Raw genomic sequence first — 19,912 nt, 5'->3', positions numbered from 1 at the left:
ATTTTGATCCCTTAATGTTCTTGGAAAAAATGACATCTTAAATCAATTTGTTCTACACTTAATCTCACTTTAATTTTATTGGTATTTTCTCTCCTACTGTTGTACGATGGGGCTATTAGAATATTTTCAACATCACTGTTACAGAGAAAGCCTTTCAATTTATGTAAGATGTTTAATCTGCAATTTAAAGTTTGCTCCGTGAGTGATTCTCAGCATAGCTGCTCTAGTAATTTGGATACTCCACTTAGTTTGTCATAACAAAGTTATACAAAAAATCTAGCTCATCTACGCTGCACGCGATCCGATTTGGCAATCAATCCAACTTCGTGCGGAACCAAAATACTGGCATCACACTCTAAATTAGGTCTAACCAGCGAAAGGCAACATTTATCTTTACCCTTTTCATCACATTTTCCCAATACTCTTCTAATGAATCCTAATTTTTTTGTTGGTTTGTTATTGATTGCACTCCGATTTCCTTCGGCGTCTCTCCGTACGCCGGTCTCCAAACGAGGCGTCATTCCCCCATCTGCATCATCCCCCCTTCACCCCTTTTGCTCCTCCGGTACACCTAACCTTGGCCGCCATGCGGGCTAAATACTAACGCGGGAAGGGTGGGAGTGTGTGAAGGGTGCTGTTTGTCAAAGGGGGAGAGGGAGTGGGTTGGCTGGTGTGGGTGGATGGGTGGGTGGATGGGAAGGGGGATGAGGGAGGCACGACCCAAGGGGAGGCTTGGAGGTAAGCGAATTTCCTTGGGGGTTCCTCCTTCCTTCTGCGAATACTGAAATCCTCCCTTATGCAACGAACGCCTAATTGGAGATGTCGAGCATTGAGCACTCAGTTTGTAGTTCCGCTGTTTATTTTTCTCGAACGAAGTTGAAGGGAGGATTCCATCCATTTCGGCGATTACAGACGTGTGGATTAAAGCGCATAATCTGTCCTTTCCATGGCTTTCCCTTATCTGCTTTCGTCCCGGAATGAGAAGTTTTACCGTCTTAAACTAAAGAAGTGGTTGTAATTTGTTATCTTAAAAAAATACAACACATTTTGAGGAATAGCTCCCTACCACTCAAAGTTATTTGTGATGCCAATTTTATATTATAGTATTTTAGATTAGAAATGAAATATTTGAGTTGTTACGCGAGCACTGAACGTAATTACTGCGGCCGCCTCTTATTATAAATTAAATAAGTTTTGGTAAAAACCAAATTATATTTCCCCCTCCATCGCAATTTGATTTTTATGACCTTTTTTTTCTTGTCACTTTCAATTATGGTTATCAAATGGAATGAGAAATAAATTTTTCAGAGGTGTTTTTGAAAATATTAGCCGGACTTCATTTTGCATAAGGAATGACCTCTTGCATATGGAGTGTTAATCAGTTTCATCTGTTAAACACTAGCAGTTTTTTATTCATCATCGTCATCAGTATTTCAATCCTAGGATTGGTTTACTGCAGCCCTCCATTCTCCTCTATTTAATGTCAATGCCCTCAATTCTTGATGCCCCCTTTTTAATTAAGTAATTTTTTCATTTCTATGCTCTTAATCGCTGGTTCGTAATTATAGATTCAATTCAATAACTCCAATTGATTATTAAAAAATATAAAATTATACTTTCTTTTAGTATAATGATATTAAAATTCATTCCATTAAATGGTGAATTTTAATATTATAATCATTTTTATTAATTTTCTACACTAAATGTAGGAATCCATCAAATGAAGGCAGCCCCAAGGGAAGGGAACCCATCAAAGGGAACCGCAGCATCGAGCATAAATAAAATGTATTGGAATTTGATGGTAGAGAAAGTTACTTGCCTTCAAATATCTTTAGTCCCTGAAGTACTTGAAATTACTCAAATGTACTCTGTTGGTTAAATTTGCCATTCGAGCTTAGACGAAACGAAGACCCTTGTTATGAATTGTCTGGGTGGGTCAAAATGAATTTATTAGCATACATACATATTAATGTAATTATTTACGTAAATATTAGCGTCATTACAATTACTCTTTCGTGCGCTAATTGAAAAAATAGATGGTGTTGTAGTAATTCCTAACATTATAACGAATCCGTTTTCAACCATTCTCGCATTCATGTTCGTCGCAAAGTCTAAAGGTGCATCACATTAGGATTATGACTTTAGAATATTTCTGTTTTATTAGACTTTGTGTAACACTATTATTATATATGTATATTATACATACACACACGCATATATATTTATATTATCTAGTAATGGATAGATATAATGGCATAAATGATATTTCTTTGGGCCTTAAATTATCTTTGTTCTTCTGAAATTCAATAGTTCGTTTGAGTCCATCCTAAATTATTCTCTCAGGGAAATAGCTGACATAAATTAAGCTTCGTCAGATGAATACTATCATTGCATTGAGGCCACCGCGGCAGTTCCATTTCTGACTCTCAGTCTCATTTCGCCAAACATCGCCAAGCGGGGTTTGCTTAATCCATTTCGGAGGCGCACGCGAAGGTCAATATTACATGTTAATACACGCGGCTGAATGGACGATATTTTTGTGATTTTTTCCGGGATTCCTATTTATGCCTTGAAGAAAACACTGGGAGACAAACACGACCAATCACGTTAGCCAAGAGTTAAAGGGACCAAAATTATCCCCATGCCCTCCTCGGCTTAAACAATGCCGGAGAATTCAGCCCTTCCTGCGTTCAAGTGAAGGGTGAGTGAGGTAGGTGAGAGAGCCATCTACCCGCCCGCTCAGGCAACTAAAGATTGCGACGCCGATGACAAAGAATGAGACGGAAAATGGGAAGGAATCGCCGTCGCGCGCGACAGCGTCACCCTGTTCCTTCGTCCGCCCGCCCCTTTCGCCCCCACACCTCCATCCATCCCACCCCCCTCCACGTCATTATCCCCCCCTCCAGTTGCAGCGAGTCTCCCCCCTTCTCCGTACGAACCCATGAGTCCCCTTTCCTTGAGATCTCCCCGTTCTTTCACTCACTCCTTCCCTATAAATATCTTACGAGCTTTTATAATTGAGCAATTTTCCTCAGCCCATCCGCGGTCTGTCTATATAACGCAAGTCCCTTTTAGGAGGCAGTGACGGCAGTCACGCAGCAAAAATTTCTGCGGTCGTTTTTCAAAGTTAAAAAACGTCAAATGTCTTGGTACCAAACTCACCTTCTCAGAATGAAGATGGAGTGAATGGCACTTCTTGAGGGGCAATTTTTACATGGAAGCAAAGATGAAAAAACACCAAGAACCTCGCCTCATTGTCGTGGAGACTCAAATTAACATTCTTTATGTTGATATCTACCGAAAAAAGGCCAAGATATATTCCTTTCAATAATTAAGTGAATTGCTTGACATTCATTCAGTGGTTTGTGCATCACATTAAACCTACTTATAGTAAAATTGGAGGCTTTTAGGAGCCTTTAAAGTTACGGAAAACCTATGCAAGGTAAGCTTCATGGTAGAGAGTATTAGTTTCTTGCCAGTGGCAGCTGTTTTACCGTTGTTATTGTGCCCTTAAAGCCACCGGTTACCCAGATCCAGGAAAATAAACGACTTTCGATTAAATGACGGCATCTACCAAGAAGTTATAAAAGTATTCGCGAAAATTTAGGTCAAACTTTTAAATAAATTAATTTATAATTGAATCAAGCCCTTCTCTGAGGGCAGAAGACCGTTTCTAAAATTACAAGGCCAAATCGAATATCAATGCGTAAAAACTAAAGAAATATTATCAGTTTTACTTTTATGTTCACAGAGTCATTAACTTCTAAGCGGACTATTGATAAAATTTATTTGTTGGAAATCTTGAACAGCTTCCTTTGCGAGCAAGGCCAGACTGGTTTTTTCTTCCGGAAATTCTTGCATAGTAAGTTACTAAATGGAATCCATGCACGCGATGTTGTTCGCGAAAGAATTGCTGGTGGAAAAAAACCCCAATATGTCAGCCCTCAATTCCAGCATTATGACGATATCTCTTGGGTCATTCTAAGAGAAGATTCCCATAAATACTTCGAGTAAAGTACGAGGCACTAAAATAAGTTCATATTTATCGTTTGTATAAAGTAGGTTCATCATAATCTCCCCCGCGAGAATATCTACCACGGAGATGGACCTGGAGAATAATTCGTCGTAGCAGCAACGTCATCAGTTCTCGCAATTTTTTAAATTCACGTGACCTGTTAAGCTCAGAAAATATCCGTTTCTTCTCGCTCATGTTGTCACTCAGCAACTCAAACTCTGGCATAGTCATGTTTATTTATAAGGAGAAAGTGTGCAATTAGACGCATAGCCCGTCGCTTGGGAAAATCGTCCATTCGGTCCCCTCAAGGTGAAATTGCGCGCGTCACCCGTGAGCATGTGGGGATTTGTGACGTGAGGTCGCAGAGGAGGGCAGCTGTGCGTCGTCACACGCATCCATTGGCCAGAGCTCCCGCCTTCCGGCCCCGCTGTTGATGAACGCCAGACCCGACCGAGCCGAGTGGAGCCTTCCCGCCCCGGTCGGTCTCTCTGCGTGTTTCCTCGACGACCGCCCGTTCAACCAACCCATTCCCCCGCAATCGCGCGCTTTGTCACACACACACGCACACACACACACACACACACACATACACACACACATACACACACACACACACACACACACACACATATATATATATATATATATATATATATATATATATATATACATATATATATATTTATTTATTTATTTATTTATTTATTTATATTTGTGTGTGTGTATATATATATATATATATTTATATTTATATGTGTGTGTGCATATATATATATATTTATATATAATACCACGCCCACCTATTTTCCTAACCACAAATGTTTAAACTAGAGTCAATACTGTAACGCTGTGCCTATGGTTAATACACCGGTCATTCCGCTCGTTGGACTACGAAGGTAACCGATTTCATAATCAGCTTTTCTGTCTCCGTTGGGAATTCACGCTTTATGAGTGACGTGACCCATTTCCATACCGCTCCGCTCCTCCACGTCGCTCCTAAACAGACAGCACCTCAATCCTCTTTTGGGTGTGGCCTAATGTCCTCCTTCCATTTGAAAAACTGTAGCCACCCAAAAGGCTTATGCGCTCAGAAAAAGCAAACTTAAGTGGGTGAGAACGGAAGAGTCAACCGATAATTTTCTCCCGTGTTGTTAAGGTCCAAGGGTCGCAAATGTAGGAAGCACCATATTTTAAAGTTATTTTTTTGGCTTCCTCACTGCTATTGCTGAATGTCTTTTTGTGAAATAGATGTATCCCTTTAGCTATCATTGCGTTTCAAGAGTAATCTCAATGTTTTAAATTTTAATTTTTCCGCAGTGGTCTTTATATTTTTATTCCAACATTTAAAAAGCAGGCAGTTCTGATTCATCCTTAGTTTTTAATTTGATTAATCGGTGAGTCTCGGCTCGTTCGTCGTGAACGGTTCCATGCTAAGGTTCAGTGTTTCTGAGGCAGGTTTACCACCCCTCATAAGTCGCATCAAACCTCTGCACCAGAATTCATTCAGGTCTGTGGGAGCTGGTTGTTGCCAAATGCTGCAGAATAATTACCTGTACTTCAGGTAGTTGGGGAGAAAGGTGATTGAATATCTAGTTGAGACTGTCGCCTCTTTCAAAATGGTGTGGAGTTAATCGGATGCTTTAGACAAGAGTCATAGAGAGCCTTCCCTCCGCCCCCCCCCATTCTTAGTGCACTCCTGACCCCACCCCCTACGAGTCACTATTCGCTCTCTCCATCGTCTGTCTTCCCCCGCACACCGTCTTCCAATTCCCCCATCCGACCCTCCCACTCGAACATCTCTCTCTCTCTCTCACATACTACATCACTCCTCCACTCCTTCTCTCTTCCTCTCTCTTTTTCACGATCTTCTTCTCCTTCATATGCCCTCTCTCTCTTTCCCTTTCTCTTCCTCCCTCTCCACATCACCACTTCCCGACCCCTCAACAATTTTTCCCCTTCAACAGAAGTCGGCAGAACCGCTTACTAAAATATTCATAAAATGACGTCGAATGTATAATGAATGAGGCTCGGAGGATGTAGGGGGGAGGAGGAGGAGGGAGAAGGTAGGGAGAGAAGGGGTGTGAGGAGCAGAGAGGGAGGGGTGGGGCCATCGGCGCAACCCGTGCCGCTTTGGAGGTGGCTAATTGAGAGAGAGAGAAGGGTGGGAATGGGGAGGAGGGAACGAGGAGATAAGGAAGTGAGAAGGGAAAAAAACGCAATCCAGGAAAGAAACTCCTCATCCCTCCTTCCTCTGATACCCCCAAAACCACCCATCCCCCCAACCTCCCCGCCCTCTCGCCATTGCGACAAGAGTCGGCAGAAATCATAGGGAAGCCACGTGCTGCCCTCTCATGACTAAAGGTTGAACGCCAGTCTCTATCTCCATCCGCCGCCGGGGTCTCATGCGGAATTGGCACCCTGGGCTGGCGGGGAAGGAGGAAAAGTAACTTTAATACCGTTGCATTTTTTATTTTTGCATTACCTGGAACTTTTCCGTTGGCTTTCGCGAAATGAAATGCCTCGCCTAATCACCCTAGACGAATCTGAATACTCTCGGAATATCTCAAAAAAATTAAGAGTTTAAAAGGCATTTCAACGGATCTTTTTGAAAGCGCTTCTCTAAAAGGCTTTGATATATGACGCATCGCTAAAATTCTTCAAAAAGAACTTCTGGGTGGAATGTGGAGAACGTATTTCGAGATCTAAAATGATATATATGGGTATGTATATATATATATATATATATATATATATATATATATATATATATATATATATATATATATATATATATATATATATATATACATACATACACACACAGATGTTTTCGTCGAAGTAACTCGGACGTGTTGAATACCAAACTTTGACAGCAACAAACAATATAAGAACACATAAAAAGATCACTCACATGTTATTTATTGATCATTACGACGGAATTCAGCACCGTCTTCATCGGAAGAAAAATAAATAATGTTTTCATTACTTCAATTTCTTTCGATGAAGACGGTGCTGAATTCCGTCGAAATGATCAAGAAATAACGTGTGAGTGATCTTTTTATATATTCTTATATTGTTTGTTGCTGTCCAAGTTTATATATATATATATATAAACCATAAACACAGCAATCAACCTGAAGGTCGGTTTGGTAGGTGACTATAGAGTTCACCCGGTACTAAGCCCGTCAGCGTGTGAAATTCACACATCAGGGTAGGAGGGCCAGTTCCTTTTCCTGTGCCGGTTATGAATTCCCAGGAAGATCTGGTACCTGAAAAATCACACCACTTGGGGAGCTGCAGGTGCCTGGAGAGACTCGTCCGGGAATCAAACCAAGGCGCTCGGAACCGAAGGTCAGTAGTCCAATGCTCTACCCCTGGACTACCGCGACCCACCATACAAACACACACACACACACACACACACACACACACATAGGTTTTGGTACGCCTTAGCGAACTCCGTTTGTTATTAGATTATTTTTATGCAACTATTCTGCTTCCTAAAATTTTTGTTGATAACACTTTTTACATATTTCCATTTGCATCAAAGATTTTTGGCCGATATTATGTAAAATGGTATTTAATAAATATTAAGAGTGATAACTTCTTTGTTTAGGTGAATATTAAGAATATTGTATCATTTGTTTTCCTTTGATCCTATCTCATTTAAAATTTAGAAAAACCTATTAAGAAAACTTTTTTCTCCCTTGTTCAAAAATATAGTACAGAAAAATATTTTGTCAACGTACACTACAATATTTAAAAGAAACATCATATTCTAATTATCATACATTGTGCATTCCCACGTCATTACCTTTTGTCGTTGTTCAAAAGTTCATCTTAGCAATTAAAAAAACAACTACGCTCATTGTTTTTATGATATATTTCCGAATCATTGAAGATTACAATCCTAAACCCCATTAAATTTCCAAATAAGATTGTTAAAAGTAATTCTCATTTGCCTTTGGTTGAAATCCAGTGCCAAAATACAGTCTTCGAGATGGTGCTTATGGTATTCCTTTTCAATAGAATACATTTCAGGAGTACACATTCCATGCAGTGATTTTACTCATAATTCAACTTCTTCTTTCGTTCACATCTTATTCTTTTACATTTTTGGTCGTGAAGTACGCACTCTTCTTTATGCGCAATAAAAGGTTGCGAGTATCTAGCTCCTCTTGAGCGATAAATTACTTTATTGCTTCATGCCTACTTTCGTATACTATTTGTTTATATCAACGGAAGAGAAAGTTCCTTTGAGCGAATAAAAATCTTCTATTAATCCTGTCTTTTATTTCTTACCCCATATATCTTTGATATGGATTATAAGTCGATGATATATACTTTGATACAACATATAAGTATAGTTCATAAAATATCAGCCGAAACTTTCGGGCGATGGAGGCGGAGAGAGCCGTAAAAGAAAGAGGTTTCTTATTAATAGGCTTCGAAGATGAATCACCAAATGGCCCTGGAAGTAGGCTTGGGACTGGTTAAGGGGAGGAAAGGACCTATCTCTCTCTCTCTCTCTCTCTCTCTCTCTCTCTCTCTCTCTCTCTCTCTCTCTCTCTCTCTCTCTCTCTCTCTCTCTCTCTCTCTCTCTCTCTCTCTCTCTCTCTCTCTCTTGCTCTCTCCTCTTCCTCTCCTCCCGTACATTATTCCGGTATCTTAAATCCTCTTAAGTATCATCCTCCGTCTCCATCCTCCTCGCGCCAATCCCTTCTCATTTATCCCTAAATAAAGGAAAAACAGTTGACAAAGTTCTCCCACGAAGAGCTTTTCTGAATTCTAATTCCGATCTGAACAAGATCCCCGCTCCTTCTCCGCAGAGAGGTGGCGGAAGGAAAGGGGTGCGCGTAGCTGCCCAACATTCTCCCGGCGAATAGGGCTCCACGGATTGAATCAGGAGGGAGGGGCCAGAGTAACGTGTCTTCCCATATCCTCATGGGCCTTCTATATCCACCACCAAACAAAAGAATGCGATAAAGAAAAAACTAGCTATAATCGAAGGAGCATGATAACTTCATTTTCCAAAGACAGAGACTTTAACTTAGTAATAAACTCTTCAATTGATAGTTTAAATTCTTACCGCTAACGACTGACCAGAAATGTTGTTGACAATTCCAAATTTACAAATCTATGTATAAACCCAAAAGTAAGATTTTATTTTAATGAAAGTTTTTAAAAACTTTTAGCCTTCCCATGGATGGCCTACCATCACCAACAAGATGACTTTTCATCCGAATGCTCATTGACTGTAAGCCCAACATTCTATCTTAACCATAAACACAGTAATCAACCTGAAGGTCACTTTGGTAGGTGGCACCCAGTACTAAGCCCTATACGGTGTGTGAAATTCACACATGAGGGTCGGGGGGCCAGTTCCTTTCCCTGTTCCAGTTATGGTTTCCCAGGAAGATTTTGTACCTGAAAAATCACACAGCTTGGGTGGAGCTGAATACTGTCATAAGTATTATTAATTTGCTTGTAAATCTTGCAATCATCAGTATAAAGAAGGGTATGAACTTGGGAGGAAAGGAGACGGGAAGGAAGATCATTAATGAATAAATTGAAGAGATATGGCCCAAGGACAAGGCCCTGGGGAAATCCAGACGTCACAGGAGACCAAGAGGAAGAAGCATCCGAGAGTATCACACGCTAGGTTCTGTAGGTGCGAATGCTAGAAAGGAGGCTGAGGAACATACCATGTATGCTAAACTATTGGCTGAGTTTATGAAGGAGGAGTTTGATGATAGAGGGCGTCGAAAGCCTTGGAGAAGTCAAGGTAGATGACATCAAGTTGACTTCTTTTCTTACTTAATCTGTCGCTTGCTTTAGTTTTCAGAAATCTTCTGTTTCACCAAGTTTCGAAGGCGTCTATTGTTCTCTGGTCTACGTGTCCCATGGCCCACGTCTCTGATTCACACGCTACCACACTCTGCACTATTTTTTCGCAAACTTCTTTCTTGTTTGTGGTCATCTCTCCTTCGTGATTAGGATTTAAGTCTTCGTCATTAATGTCTAAGATGTTCTGCACTTGATATCGGTTGATATTCTTCCATCCCACACTATGGTGCTTCCTAAACAGGTGGATGCTTCCGGTTATTCTAATTTATTCCTGAAAGCACAACATCTGAATTAAGATTTCCTCTTCTGCAAATTAGAATTTTTCTTTTCTTCGTAGTTATTTTTATTATCTATATAAGTATTGTTTGGTCCATTGTGTTAAAAGATCCTTAAAGATCCACTGTCCTTCACATGATCTCATCCGCGATATGAATCGTTTTATTTTTTTGAGCAATTTCTAAGCACACGAACAACGGTAGAGAGGCCGCTGGATTAACGCCGACAAAAGACCCAGGAAGTTGCAACTGATATCTTTAGAAACCAATCATTGGCATACCTCTTGGGGATAAGAAAACAGTATTTCCATTAAAATGATATTTATACAAATGAAAAATATGATAAATTTACGGAGAAAGTCCAAAATTTCATTAGATTTTCTGTGATTTGCATTTTAAAATATCCAAATATTTATTAACCAATGATCAAGGAAAATGGCCCATTTTAGACAAATACAGATGCATGTGTATACATTATAAATGCTGTATAATATGTATATATTCATACACATGGAAATATAAATCAGGGAAAGGAATAGGAACACATTGAAGACAAACATAAAAATGGCGGTAAAGCTGAAATTGAGAGCAGATCACAAGCGGAAATAAAGGTTTCCTTGACCGGAAGCTGAACCACGGATTCACTTGGCGGACAAACACCCTCAACCATTTGATCTACCGAGGAAACCTATTTTAAATATATATATATATACATATATATATAATTAATTCAGGTTTCCTCTGTAGCTCGAATGGTTGAGGGCGTCTGCGGAACCATGGATTGGCTGGGATAATATGAATGCTCTACCAATTCAGCTAACGAAGAATGTTAATTACCGTTGAAATCTTATATCTTTTTATATATATCATATATATATATATATATATATATATATATATATATATATATATCTATATATATATCATATATACATATATATAAAATTAAATATACATATACAGGTATAAGTTATGTGTATGCATGCATACGCACGACTGATTTTAACATTGAAGTCAAAAATTCCTATAAATTATTTAGTATACTCTCGGAGCAATAGTGAGCAATCTCTCGTGTCATGGCCTCCTTAGCTTCACAAATTTGGCAACTAATAAAGATAAATTCGCATATATTCAGATTTATTTTGTGCAAGTGTGGACACAGGAAAACACTAATTAAAATCTGTGTCTGACATAATCGGTGCAAAAAATGTCCAGCTGGCGTACTATAATCCCCATTTTGCTAGAAGATATTCAATTCTCAAATTTACTTAAATTCAGTCAGGTTTTCATTTCATTTCATTGATAAAAAAGATTACATTTTTTGTGTGGTTTGTAGACGCTGATAATTTTTAGTTAAATCTTAACAGTTTAAACTTGACAAAACATTTCAGTAAATGGCTATTGGAAGGGATCTCAAACTTTCGACCAGGTCGAGGAGACTGTCAACCAGGAAAGTTATTACTAGATATTTTCTTTTTTATATTCCTACTCGTTATTCCCTTTCCTCGTTGTATATCTAGAGTTTTCGTAATGAACTATATCTAGGTGTAGATGTCAGCGAGGCTTAAACATGTATTACTTTTTGATATACAGGTAAATCGTTCGTATCTAGATGTTTCGGATTAAATTGGCTCTGCCTTCTAATTTTTCGGAGTTTGTGAATCATATAGGCTTGAAGGAATTCCTAAAAATGTTAAAGGAAATAAAAATATGGAGTTCCTCCGCACTTTATTTATTGCAACTTCCTTCAAAGACTCTGATTTCACTTAATATTAGGAAGGTAGAAGTGACTACAGCATTAAAAATTTAAAGGGGAGAATTCTAAAAACGTAGGAACGACGCCTAAGTAAGGATTTTCTCTTGATGTTGATAGGTAAATACGATGTACGCTTAGAATAATAAATATATTTCAATGTGTAATCCATTCGCAGACGGAATGGAAATCCATAGCTTGCGCATTCTCCAAGTACGTTTCGTGGCCTTTGCGGCCTAAATAATAAAATATAATTACGAAGTCTCCCCTGCGCCGAAAGGTTGTATACCCCGAGCGCACCGTGCAGGAACCCTGCATTACTGCAGCGGTGTATGAGTTATATTAATCCGCATGATATAGAAAACCGCTGGTTCGGAAACCACCTTTGGTTCATGGTTATGTTCCTGTTTGAGGTAAGGTATTCTGATTTCAATGATGGCTCGGAATTTCGAAAGGAACAATATGTGCGAAATGTGTTGCGTTGATTCGAGTACGACTACCGGCGCTTCGCCCAAAACGAGTGAATCATATTGATCAATATTGCAAAGTATGATAGAACTTATACAGGAGAGCATAGTATGCCAAAATTCCATCATTATCAAAACTGTTGAATCGTTTATAAATGAGGAAATTGGCAGGCGGCAGAGTATTCTCATTCGCATACATGGTATGTTTAAGAAGTATCGGGAAGAGTCAGGGAAAAATAGATTTATTTCAGATATTGCCACAATAGCTCGAAATCATTCATTCGGTACATTCCTCGAGGGTTGACAAGCTTTTGCCAAAGGGTTTTTCACGAGTTTAAGGCTCCCTTTCAGAAGAATTCCGAAAGGTCCATAAGGGCACGCCTGGAAGATTCTTTGACGCTACTTAGGGTCCCATGGCGGTGTCCTTTGAGGGAGGGAGAATTTCACTTTGGGAATAAGAAATAGCCTGCTGGTGCCAAGTCTGGACTGTAAAGGGATTGGGGAATCGTCACAATGTCGTTGCAGAAGGTCTGCGCAAACAGACACTCGGCTCTTGTTCTTGGTCGTCTGTGCAAAGATCTTGGGTACGAGTTTAGTTCAGATATTTCACATCGCTAAATTTTCGGAAATAATGGTGTGCTTTGTCATTTCATCAATATCAATACGATCTGTAATCATGCACACACTTAACCGATAGTCTGAATCAGTACTTCACGCACTCGTCAGGAAAAAATCGTTATCAACACTCTTTATCCAAATATTTTTTAATAACATGCGGTACGAGCGATATCGAGTTCAATCAAGATATGCCGCAAAACAAAAGTTATGCGCTGCAAGGTTAAGATTGGCGTCAAGTTCACCCTTCCGGTGTAATGCAGATCAGATCCCCAATCGCCATGGACAGAGAATGACGGTAGCCACCCCCTGCTTCACCAGACGCACTCGTCTAAACCTTCCCCGTCCAGAGTCCAGGCCCCGGCTACGAATGAGGCGTTCCTTCGTCGTGGGGGAGTGGGGGGGGCTGCGATGACTAAGGGCAGAGGAGGGCGTCCCTTGCACGTGTCTTTGGTCCAGGGAGAAGGAGCGGAAGGAAGTGTCGGAGGACGCGGGGGTGTTATTGCCGAGGTGTGTCAGTGGGAGCTGGGTCAGTTCAAAACACCGCGGGAATGGTGGAGGATGGAGGAAGCCGGGGGAGGCGGCGTGTGTCGTCGGCGGGCCCCTTCGCGGGTGCGGGGGCGGGCGGGGAAAGTGGTCGTAATCCAACACCCTCCTCCCCTTGCCTCTCTTCTGCTGGGCTCTCGCACCTTCCTCCTCCGCCCACCCTCCCCTCCCTTGCTCCTCCTCATCTTTTTCGACTTTCATCCCCCCTTCCCTCCGCCACCTCCGCGGTGCCCATTTCCGTATTTTCGCACGCTTTCATTTTTTATGTCGACCGCCGCCGCCCCTTGCCACGCCGACGTGCCCCCACCTCCCCCCTCGTGGCCCCTCTCCCGCGCTCACCCCCGCCCCCGCCCTCATGCCCACCATTCCTCCTTACCCCCGCTCACCCCCTCACGCCCATGCCGACTCCATCCTCCGTCTTAGCGGCGAAATGGAAGGTCTGAGGTGGGGAAGGGGGTTGCATCCCAAGGGGCGTGCCTTATTCATGCGAAATGGTGAAGGGGGCGGGAGTGACGGCGAGAAGGGGCGGAGAGGTAAGAAGAAGTATTGGGTAATGGAGGAAAATGAGGAGTGGGGGAGGAGAGAAGCGGATGGGTTGGTAAAAATAACGAGTGCTAAGGTCATTGTGAGACAAAGGAGAGTCACCGCGCGAAATGGGGAACGTTATGCCGGGAATGAAACCGCGATACCACCCGCCATTGCCAGCACTCCTCAAGCAAACAAAAAAGTTAGTAAGTCCGAACCCCGCCCTTCCTCCTCCCAGAGGTGACGCCCCGCTTGAATTTGGCGCTCATTTGCACATTTGGTCACTACCCATGCATCTCAAATGCCTATCGAAGAAAATTACTCTTGGCGACAATTCGATCCTCGCAATTTTGTTATTTTTTTAAGCGGTGGAATTTTTGATTTTTCCTTCAATGGATTCCATGTTTACCATTGAAAAACAATGATGGTGTAAAATGGAGAGTTACTACTCTCATCAGGAGTTAAAATGTACTTCGATCGTTTGTCGAAATCCCGCACAAGTAGCTCAGTGACGGAATTTCGCGAAAATGATAAGATACGAATTCTTTAAAGACGGTAATGCTCCGTCGTGGTCATCACCATAATTTCCTATAGCGGATAACATTAAAATGGATGTTCGAGTTGAAAAATTAGTCAAGTAGAAAATTTGCGGTGCTGAGTGGAACACCTGGCGAGGTGGCGATGGACGCGTTTTTTCAATGATGTTAATATGTTATATGTGAATATAAAAGAAAAATGCGAAAAATTATTTATATATTTAAGTAATCCTATGACAAAAATATGGCACATATAACATAAAGTAAAAAGAAAACGAAAATATGGCTCAAAAAAGCTGTGCTGTCGGGAGCACTGATAATTGCTCCTTATTATTGCCCCCATGCAAGATAGGTCGAAGGTTAGTAGCTAGACGAAAGACAGTCACGCAGCATCTATTCCTCAGTGAGGCGGCTGCAAAGACGTCTGACCCCAGTGGCCATTGAGAGTGATTGCTTCACGTTAAAATCATCATCATTGAGTAAGCCAACGGGAAACCACCTCCATTATCAATCCTAACATTTTTATAATGGACAGTGGTACTATAGGAAAAAAATTAGAACATACCAAAAAAGGGATAGTATAAGCCCCATATATAAACATTAATCAGGAGCAAGACATGGAAAGCTTGGAACGCTACAGAGATGATTGAAAAGGTAGACGAGAGACAATAATGTAAGAATGTAAACGAAGATGTAAATAGAAGTAGTTGAATAATAACAATGAGTTCAAAAGTAACTACAATAAACAAATGATTAACAGCAAATACTTACAAAGAGTTGAATAATTAACTCAGGCGGAAAATTAAAGGGGGGGAAGAAGCGTGTTGGAAGACACTGTTTATAGACAATTATATGGAAATTTTACAAATGAAGGGTGAAATTGGTGCGATATACGTACAAGAAAGTTGAAACACCATCGGGAAGTAAAAAGGGAAAATCTATGTTAGCAATCAGAAATAAGGCGCGAAAAATATCAGTTGAACCGGAGGAGGCCCATGAGAGATGGAAGAAATATATAAAGGAAATTTATACATTTACATTGTGTAGACCTGCATGGCTAGCAATAGAAATAGAATGTGACGTAATTGAAGATTGCTTAGCTCCAGGTATACTCGACGATAAGATAGAAAGACATTTAGAGAGATGAAATCAAATAAGGCCTTGAGGGTAGACAGCACTCCTGCGGAACTACTGAAAGGTTCAGGAATATATAGGAGGAAGAATCTATATGGACCGATTCGTAGTATCTATGAGAAAGGAATCTGACCAGAGGATTTCATAATATCAATGTTAGTTCCCATTCCAAAAAAGGCAAATACTACATGACGTGAGGACTGTAGACCAATAAGTCTAATCTTGCGCACAACAAAAGTGGTTCTCAGGATCATCAACAAAAGGATAAAGAGCAGGGCAAATTATTACTAAGGGGATGATCAGTTTGGGTTTAGGAAGGTGGGAGGTACGCGTGATGCCATTGCAGTAATGAGACCTCTAATCGAGAGGAATATAAAAATAAAATCAGGACGTATTTGTCTGTTTCGTAGATTTCGAAAAAGCGTTTGATAGAGTGCATGGGGAAAAACTAATGAGTATAGTGCAGAAAATAGGAATAGATTAGACAGGAAGCTATTCCGTAAGCTGTAAATGTCCCAGACTCCTCGGGTGCGATTAAGGGACGGAGAGTCCGGATAGACAGTGTTAGGAAGAGAAGTAAGATAGGGTTGTCCATTATCACTTGTGCTTTTAAACCTACCGTATATCTGGAGAAAATTATCAAAGAGGAATGAGAAGAACTGGAGATCGGAGAGAATAAAATCGGTTAGTAACAGAGACGAACACAATTACAATTTTCAACTAATAAAAATGTATTCCCGACTAGTTGCGATGCATTACACCATTTTCCAGTTAAATCACTTGAAAATAATGGAGTAAATGGATGTAATAATTCCAGTGTGATCACTTGAAAATTATGTTGTGCATTGAAGCTAGTCAGGAATATTTATAAGTGAAAAATTTTAATAATCTTCGTCTCCTTTATTATGGAACAGTTACACCTGAATCCGGAAATTATTATCAAATCAGATAGGTTTGTTGATGATCAAGTTTTAGTTTGCCAGTCAGCCAAGGGGTTTCAAGCACATGTTAACATAAATGTAGATACATAAATGTAGACTAAGTCACATGGAATCCTGCTGAAAAACTTCATTTCCCCAAATTTCGAAAAATATTGCGTCATTTCGGCACTTTTTTGTGAGGCAACGGCTGTAAAAGGAGAGCGGTCAGTAGATTGACATTTGGGGGGCTGGGGGGTTAAGACAGCGCGGGGTTATGTGGCCGCGGTCAAGCGCGGGAATAAAAGCGGAGTAAGAACAGCAGTGACCGTGGAAAAGAACCGAAAAAACCACGTGAAAGAGGCGAAGAGAATGCTGAGTTTCAATCCTAGTACTCAATTCTGCCAAGACAGCTGAAGGACGACTCAGTTAAGTTTCAACATGATGAAAGTTAAAGCTCTGTGAAATTGCGAAATGATGCACATATTTTGCGTAGACGGCAAATCATGATTTATTGATTATCCACAGCATTGAGGTTTGAAAGACCGGCCGAAACTACAAATTGCTTGAAGGATTATAATGCAGATCCGTACTTTTGAACGAATACAAGTTATTTTTCTCAGGACTATAGTATTAATTTCGTTCTCTAAAACTCAAAATCACTTTTTTCTAGATTGCTACTTGATGCAAATATTTTTAATTAATTATTCAATTAGTTTTAATTCACTTATATCTTTAATTGTTCTTAATGATGACTAAATTCGCACCACTCATTTAGTAAATTATTTTCAAACAGATTACCCTTAAAAGTAGAATCTAATGTAAATGTTAAATGTACCGAAGATTCATACTTTTTCCTGAGCAGGAATTCCATTACATTTTTCTGAGAACCCTCACCAAGTAATTTTCATTCCGATTTCAAGGAATACACGTAACGTGCGCACGTACTCCAAGCCATACTTCCTCTTAACGGGCGACAGGCATTGCTCGGTTGAGGGAAGAGAGCGTTCGTTCCCCTTCATGCTGATCCCCAAGTAAATTACTGGAGGGGGGATGGAAAGAGGTGAGAGGATCTGGGGGGGGGGGAGTGCGCGAGGCGATGAAAATGAGGAAAGATCGAGGGGAAGGGGGGGGGAAGAAATGGGGCGGTTAATTACGACAAGGCGGTGGAATGGAAGAGGCAAGGAGCGACACTTGTGACAAAGAGCACCGTCGGACAGGTACGAGGGCACAAGGGGGTCGGAAGGGTGGGGTGGGATGGAGTGAGAGGAAGGGCACGGAAATAGAGGTGGCGTTTGTTTCAGGATGGATCCACCCTGAGGCCGAGGGGGAGAGGGAGCGGGGGACAGTAGGAGGGGGGGATGGCACAAAATGGAAAAAAAACACCCCGGTGGTGGGATTGGGAGGGAGAGGGGTGGGAGGAGAAGAAGAAGAAAGCCGAGAGAATTAGTTGGGGCGACCGTGCAAATGAAGCGCCAGAACAGGTGCCTCGGAGGGAGGGGCAGTGGCATGTGTTGTGGCGCGGTGCGAGAGTTTTGGCAGGCGGGAAAGGACAAAGGGCAATGGGACGTCGTGCATGCGGGAAATGGGAGTGAGGAGACCAAGTGAAGGATACCAATTTAGCCTCCGAAGAAAGGGGAAGAAACTGACTCAGCGTGCATAGCGTAATTTTCCGCCTACAAACGTTAATTCGCTTATTTACGTTACTGTCTTTCCGAGGTTCACTTCTAGGGCAAGTGGAGACAGCGAGTGGGACTTGTGGGGGCGGTCATACTCTCGGATTCGGAAGGCTTTACTACAGGGTGTAATATTTTAGGATACGGTTATCGCGGGAATCACTCAAATCTAATGACATCATTAGCATTAAAACTTGAATTGTTCTAAATATGTATCGGGTTCTCCACGTTAATTTTTGGTGTATTGTTTGCAAACTAGTGCTAATTATATGGGAACTGCATTGTCAATAGACACGAGCGTTATGGATGAATAAAACAAATATCAAACACGCGCAACGGAGATGAATTGACAACGTTTTTTTCCTCATGGCCTTACCTTATCAAAGCTTACCATGAAAATGTGTCCTTACGATAGTATTTTATCTTATGCTCTACTATATCTTAGATATCTCAAGCATATATTGTAAAACACCTTAGTTAATATAAAAACAACAAACAAAATGTATTAAAAATCAATAACGATTTCTTATTAAAATATAAAATAAATTATTATATTTTCAAATATATATTCCGTAAGTTTTACTTCAAATTATTGAATATAAGTTTTACAGCAAAGGTTCTTCCCATTTTTTAATTATTATTTGAAAACATTATTTCAATTTACAATGATCATCATAACCTTTTACTTAATCTGCAGTCAAATTTTTCCAGTAATCCATACTTAATATAAATGTCGTTTATGAAATTATATGTAGTTCAGATCGGCAGTTTTAAATTTATTTCGACCTAAATACTCCACATATGACTAACTACATACATTCATGTCTTCTAGTTTGTAAATATTTCCCATGAATTGACTCACCATCGGAGTGTATTACTTTCAGCATGAACGGGAATCTTTTTTCCGTCAGTCACCGTTGACATTAAGTCTTGAAAGTTATGTAAATATCTAGCATACTCTATTCGTGTGATCGCCTTTCCATTAGGTATTTTTTCCGCAGCTTTTTTTTTTGAGGATTACGACTAATTTTTCTACTAGTGCATAATTTATAATTAATTTCCATGATTTGGAACGCCATTCGACGCCTGAGGGTTTGAGGAATTTTGACGAGCACCAACATCAAGAGCAGAATCCGTCCAGTCAGGAAGGCGCACATGATGGAGAGGCAACTACTACGCATAATTTCGTGCGGAGTTTGTAAACTCTATGAACGTGCACTCTGTGTTTCAGTTTCAGACGCAGATATGATTGTAAAAATGGAGTACAGAAGTGTAGAGGCCTTCAGAACGTTAAGCTGGAAGGTGGTACTGAAAATGAGATACGATGAAGCATAGAGAAAATCCTTATGAAGCAGTAAAGGGAAAGAAAGAACTAAATGGATAAGTCACATTCTGATACACAGTTCAATATCCTCAACAGCCGCATTTAAACCAGATGATTGGTTGATTTAAGCCTTCAATTCTTAACGGTTCAGCACCAACTCCGTTGTACGTATTGATAGCTAATCTTTCGCCCTACAGCTTTCTTCGCTTGACCCAAATACCCGTCTTTGGTATTTTCCATTCTATTTTCTTTTCTGACATCCCACGAACAAAAGCACCGTCT

At 40.5% G+C, this 19,912-nt stretch overlaps 1 protein-coding gene across 1 annotated transcript in view; it reads left to right on the top strand.

Moving 5' to 3' along the window:
* Positions 1-12,870: 12,870 nt before the first annotated feature.
* LOC139692514 (zinc finger protein 296-like) overlaps positions 12,871-19,912 on the top strand; it is a 146,172-nt gene continuing 139,130 nt past the window's right edge. The window contains exon 1 of the mRNA XM_071590734.1: positions 12,871-12,941. Within this exon, the coding sequence (XP_071446835.1) occupies positions 12,871-12,941 (71 nt within the window). The remainder of the gene's footprint in view (positions 12,942-19,912) is intronic.

Source organism: Hetaerina americana, unplaced genomic scaffold (genome assembly GCF_022747635.1).
Source record: "Hetaerina americana unplaced genomic scaffold, ioHetAmer1.1.p SCAF_4, whole genome shotgun sequence".
Lineage (NCBI taxonomy): Eukaryota > Metazoa > Arthropoda > Insecta > Odonata > Calopterygidae > Hetaerina > Hetaerina americana.
The sequence above is the reverse complement of the archived record's forward strand: the minus strand, read 5'-3'. Positions and strand labels throughout refer to the sequence as shown.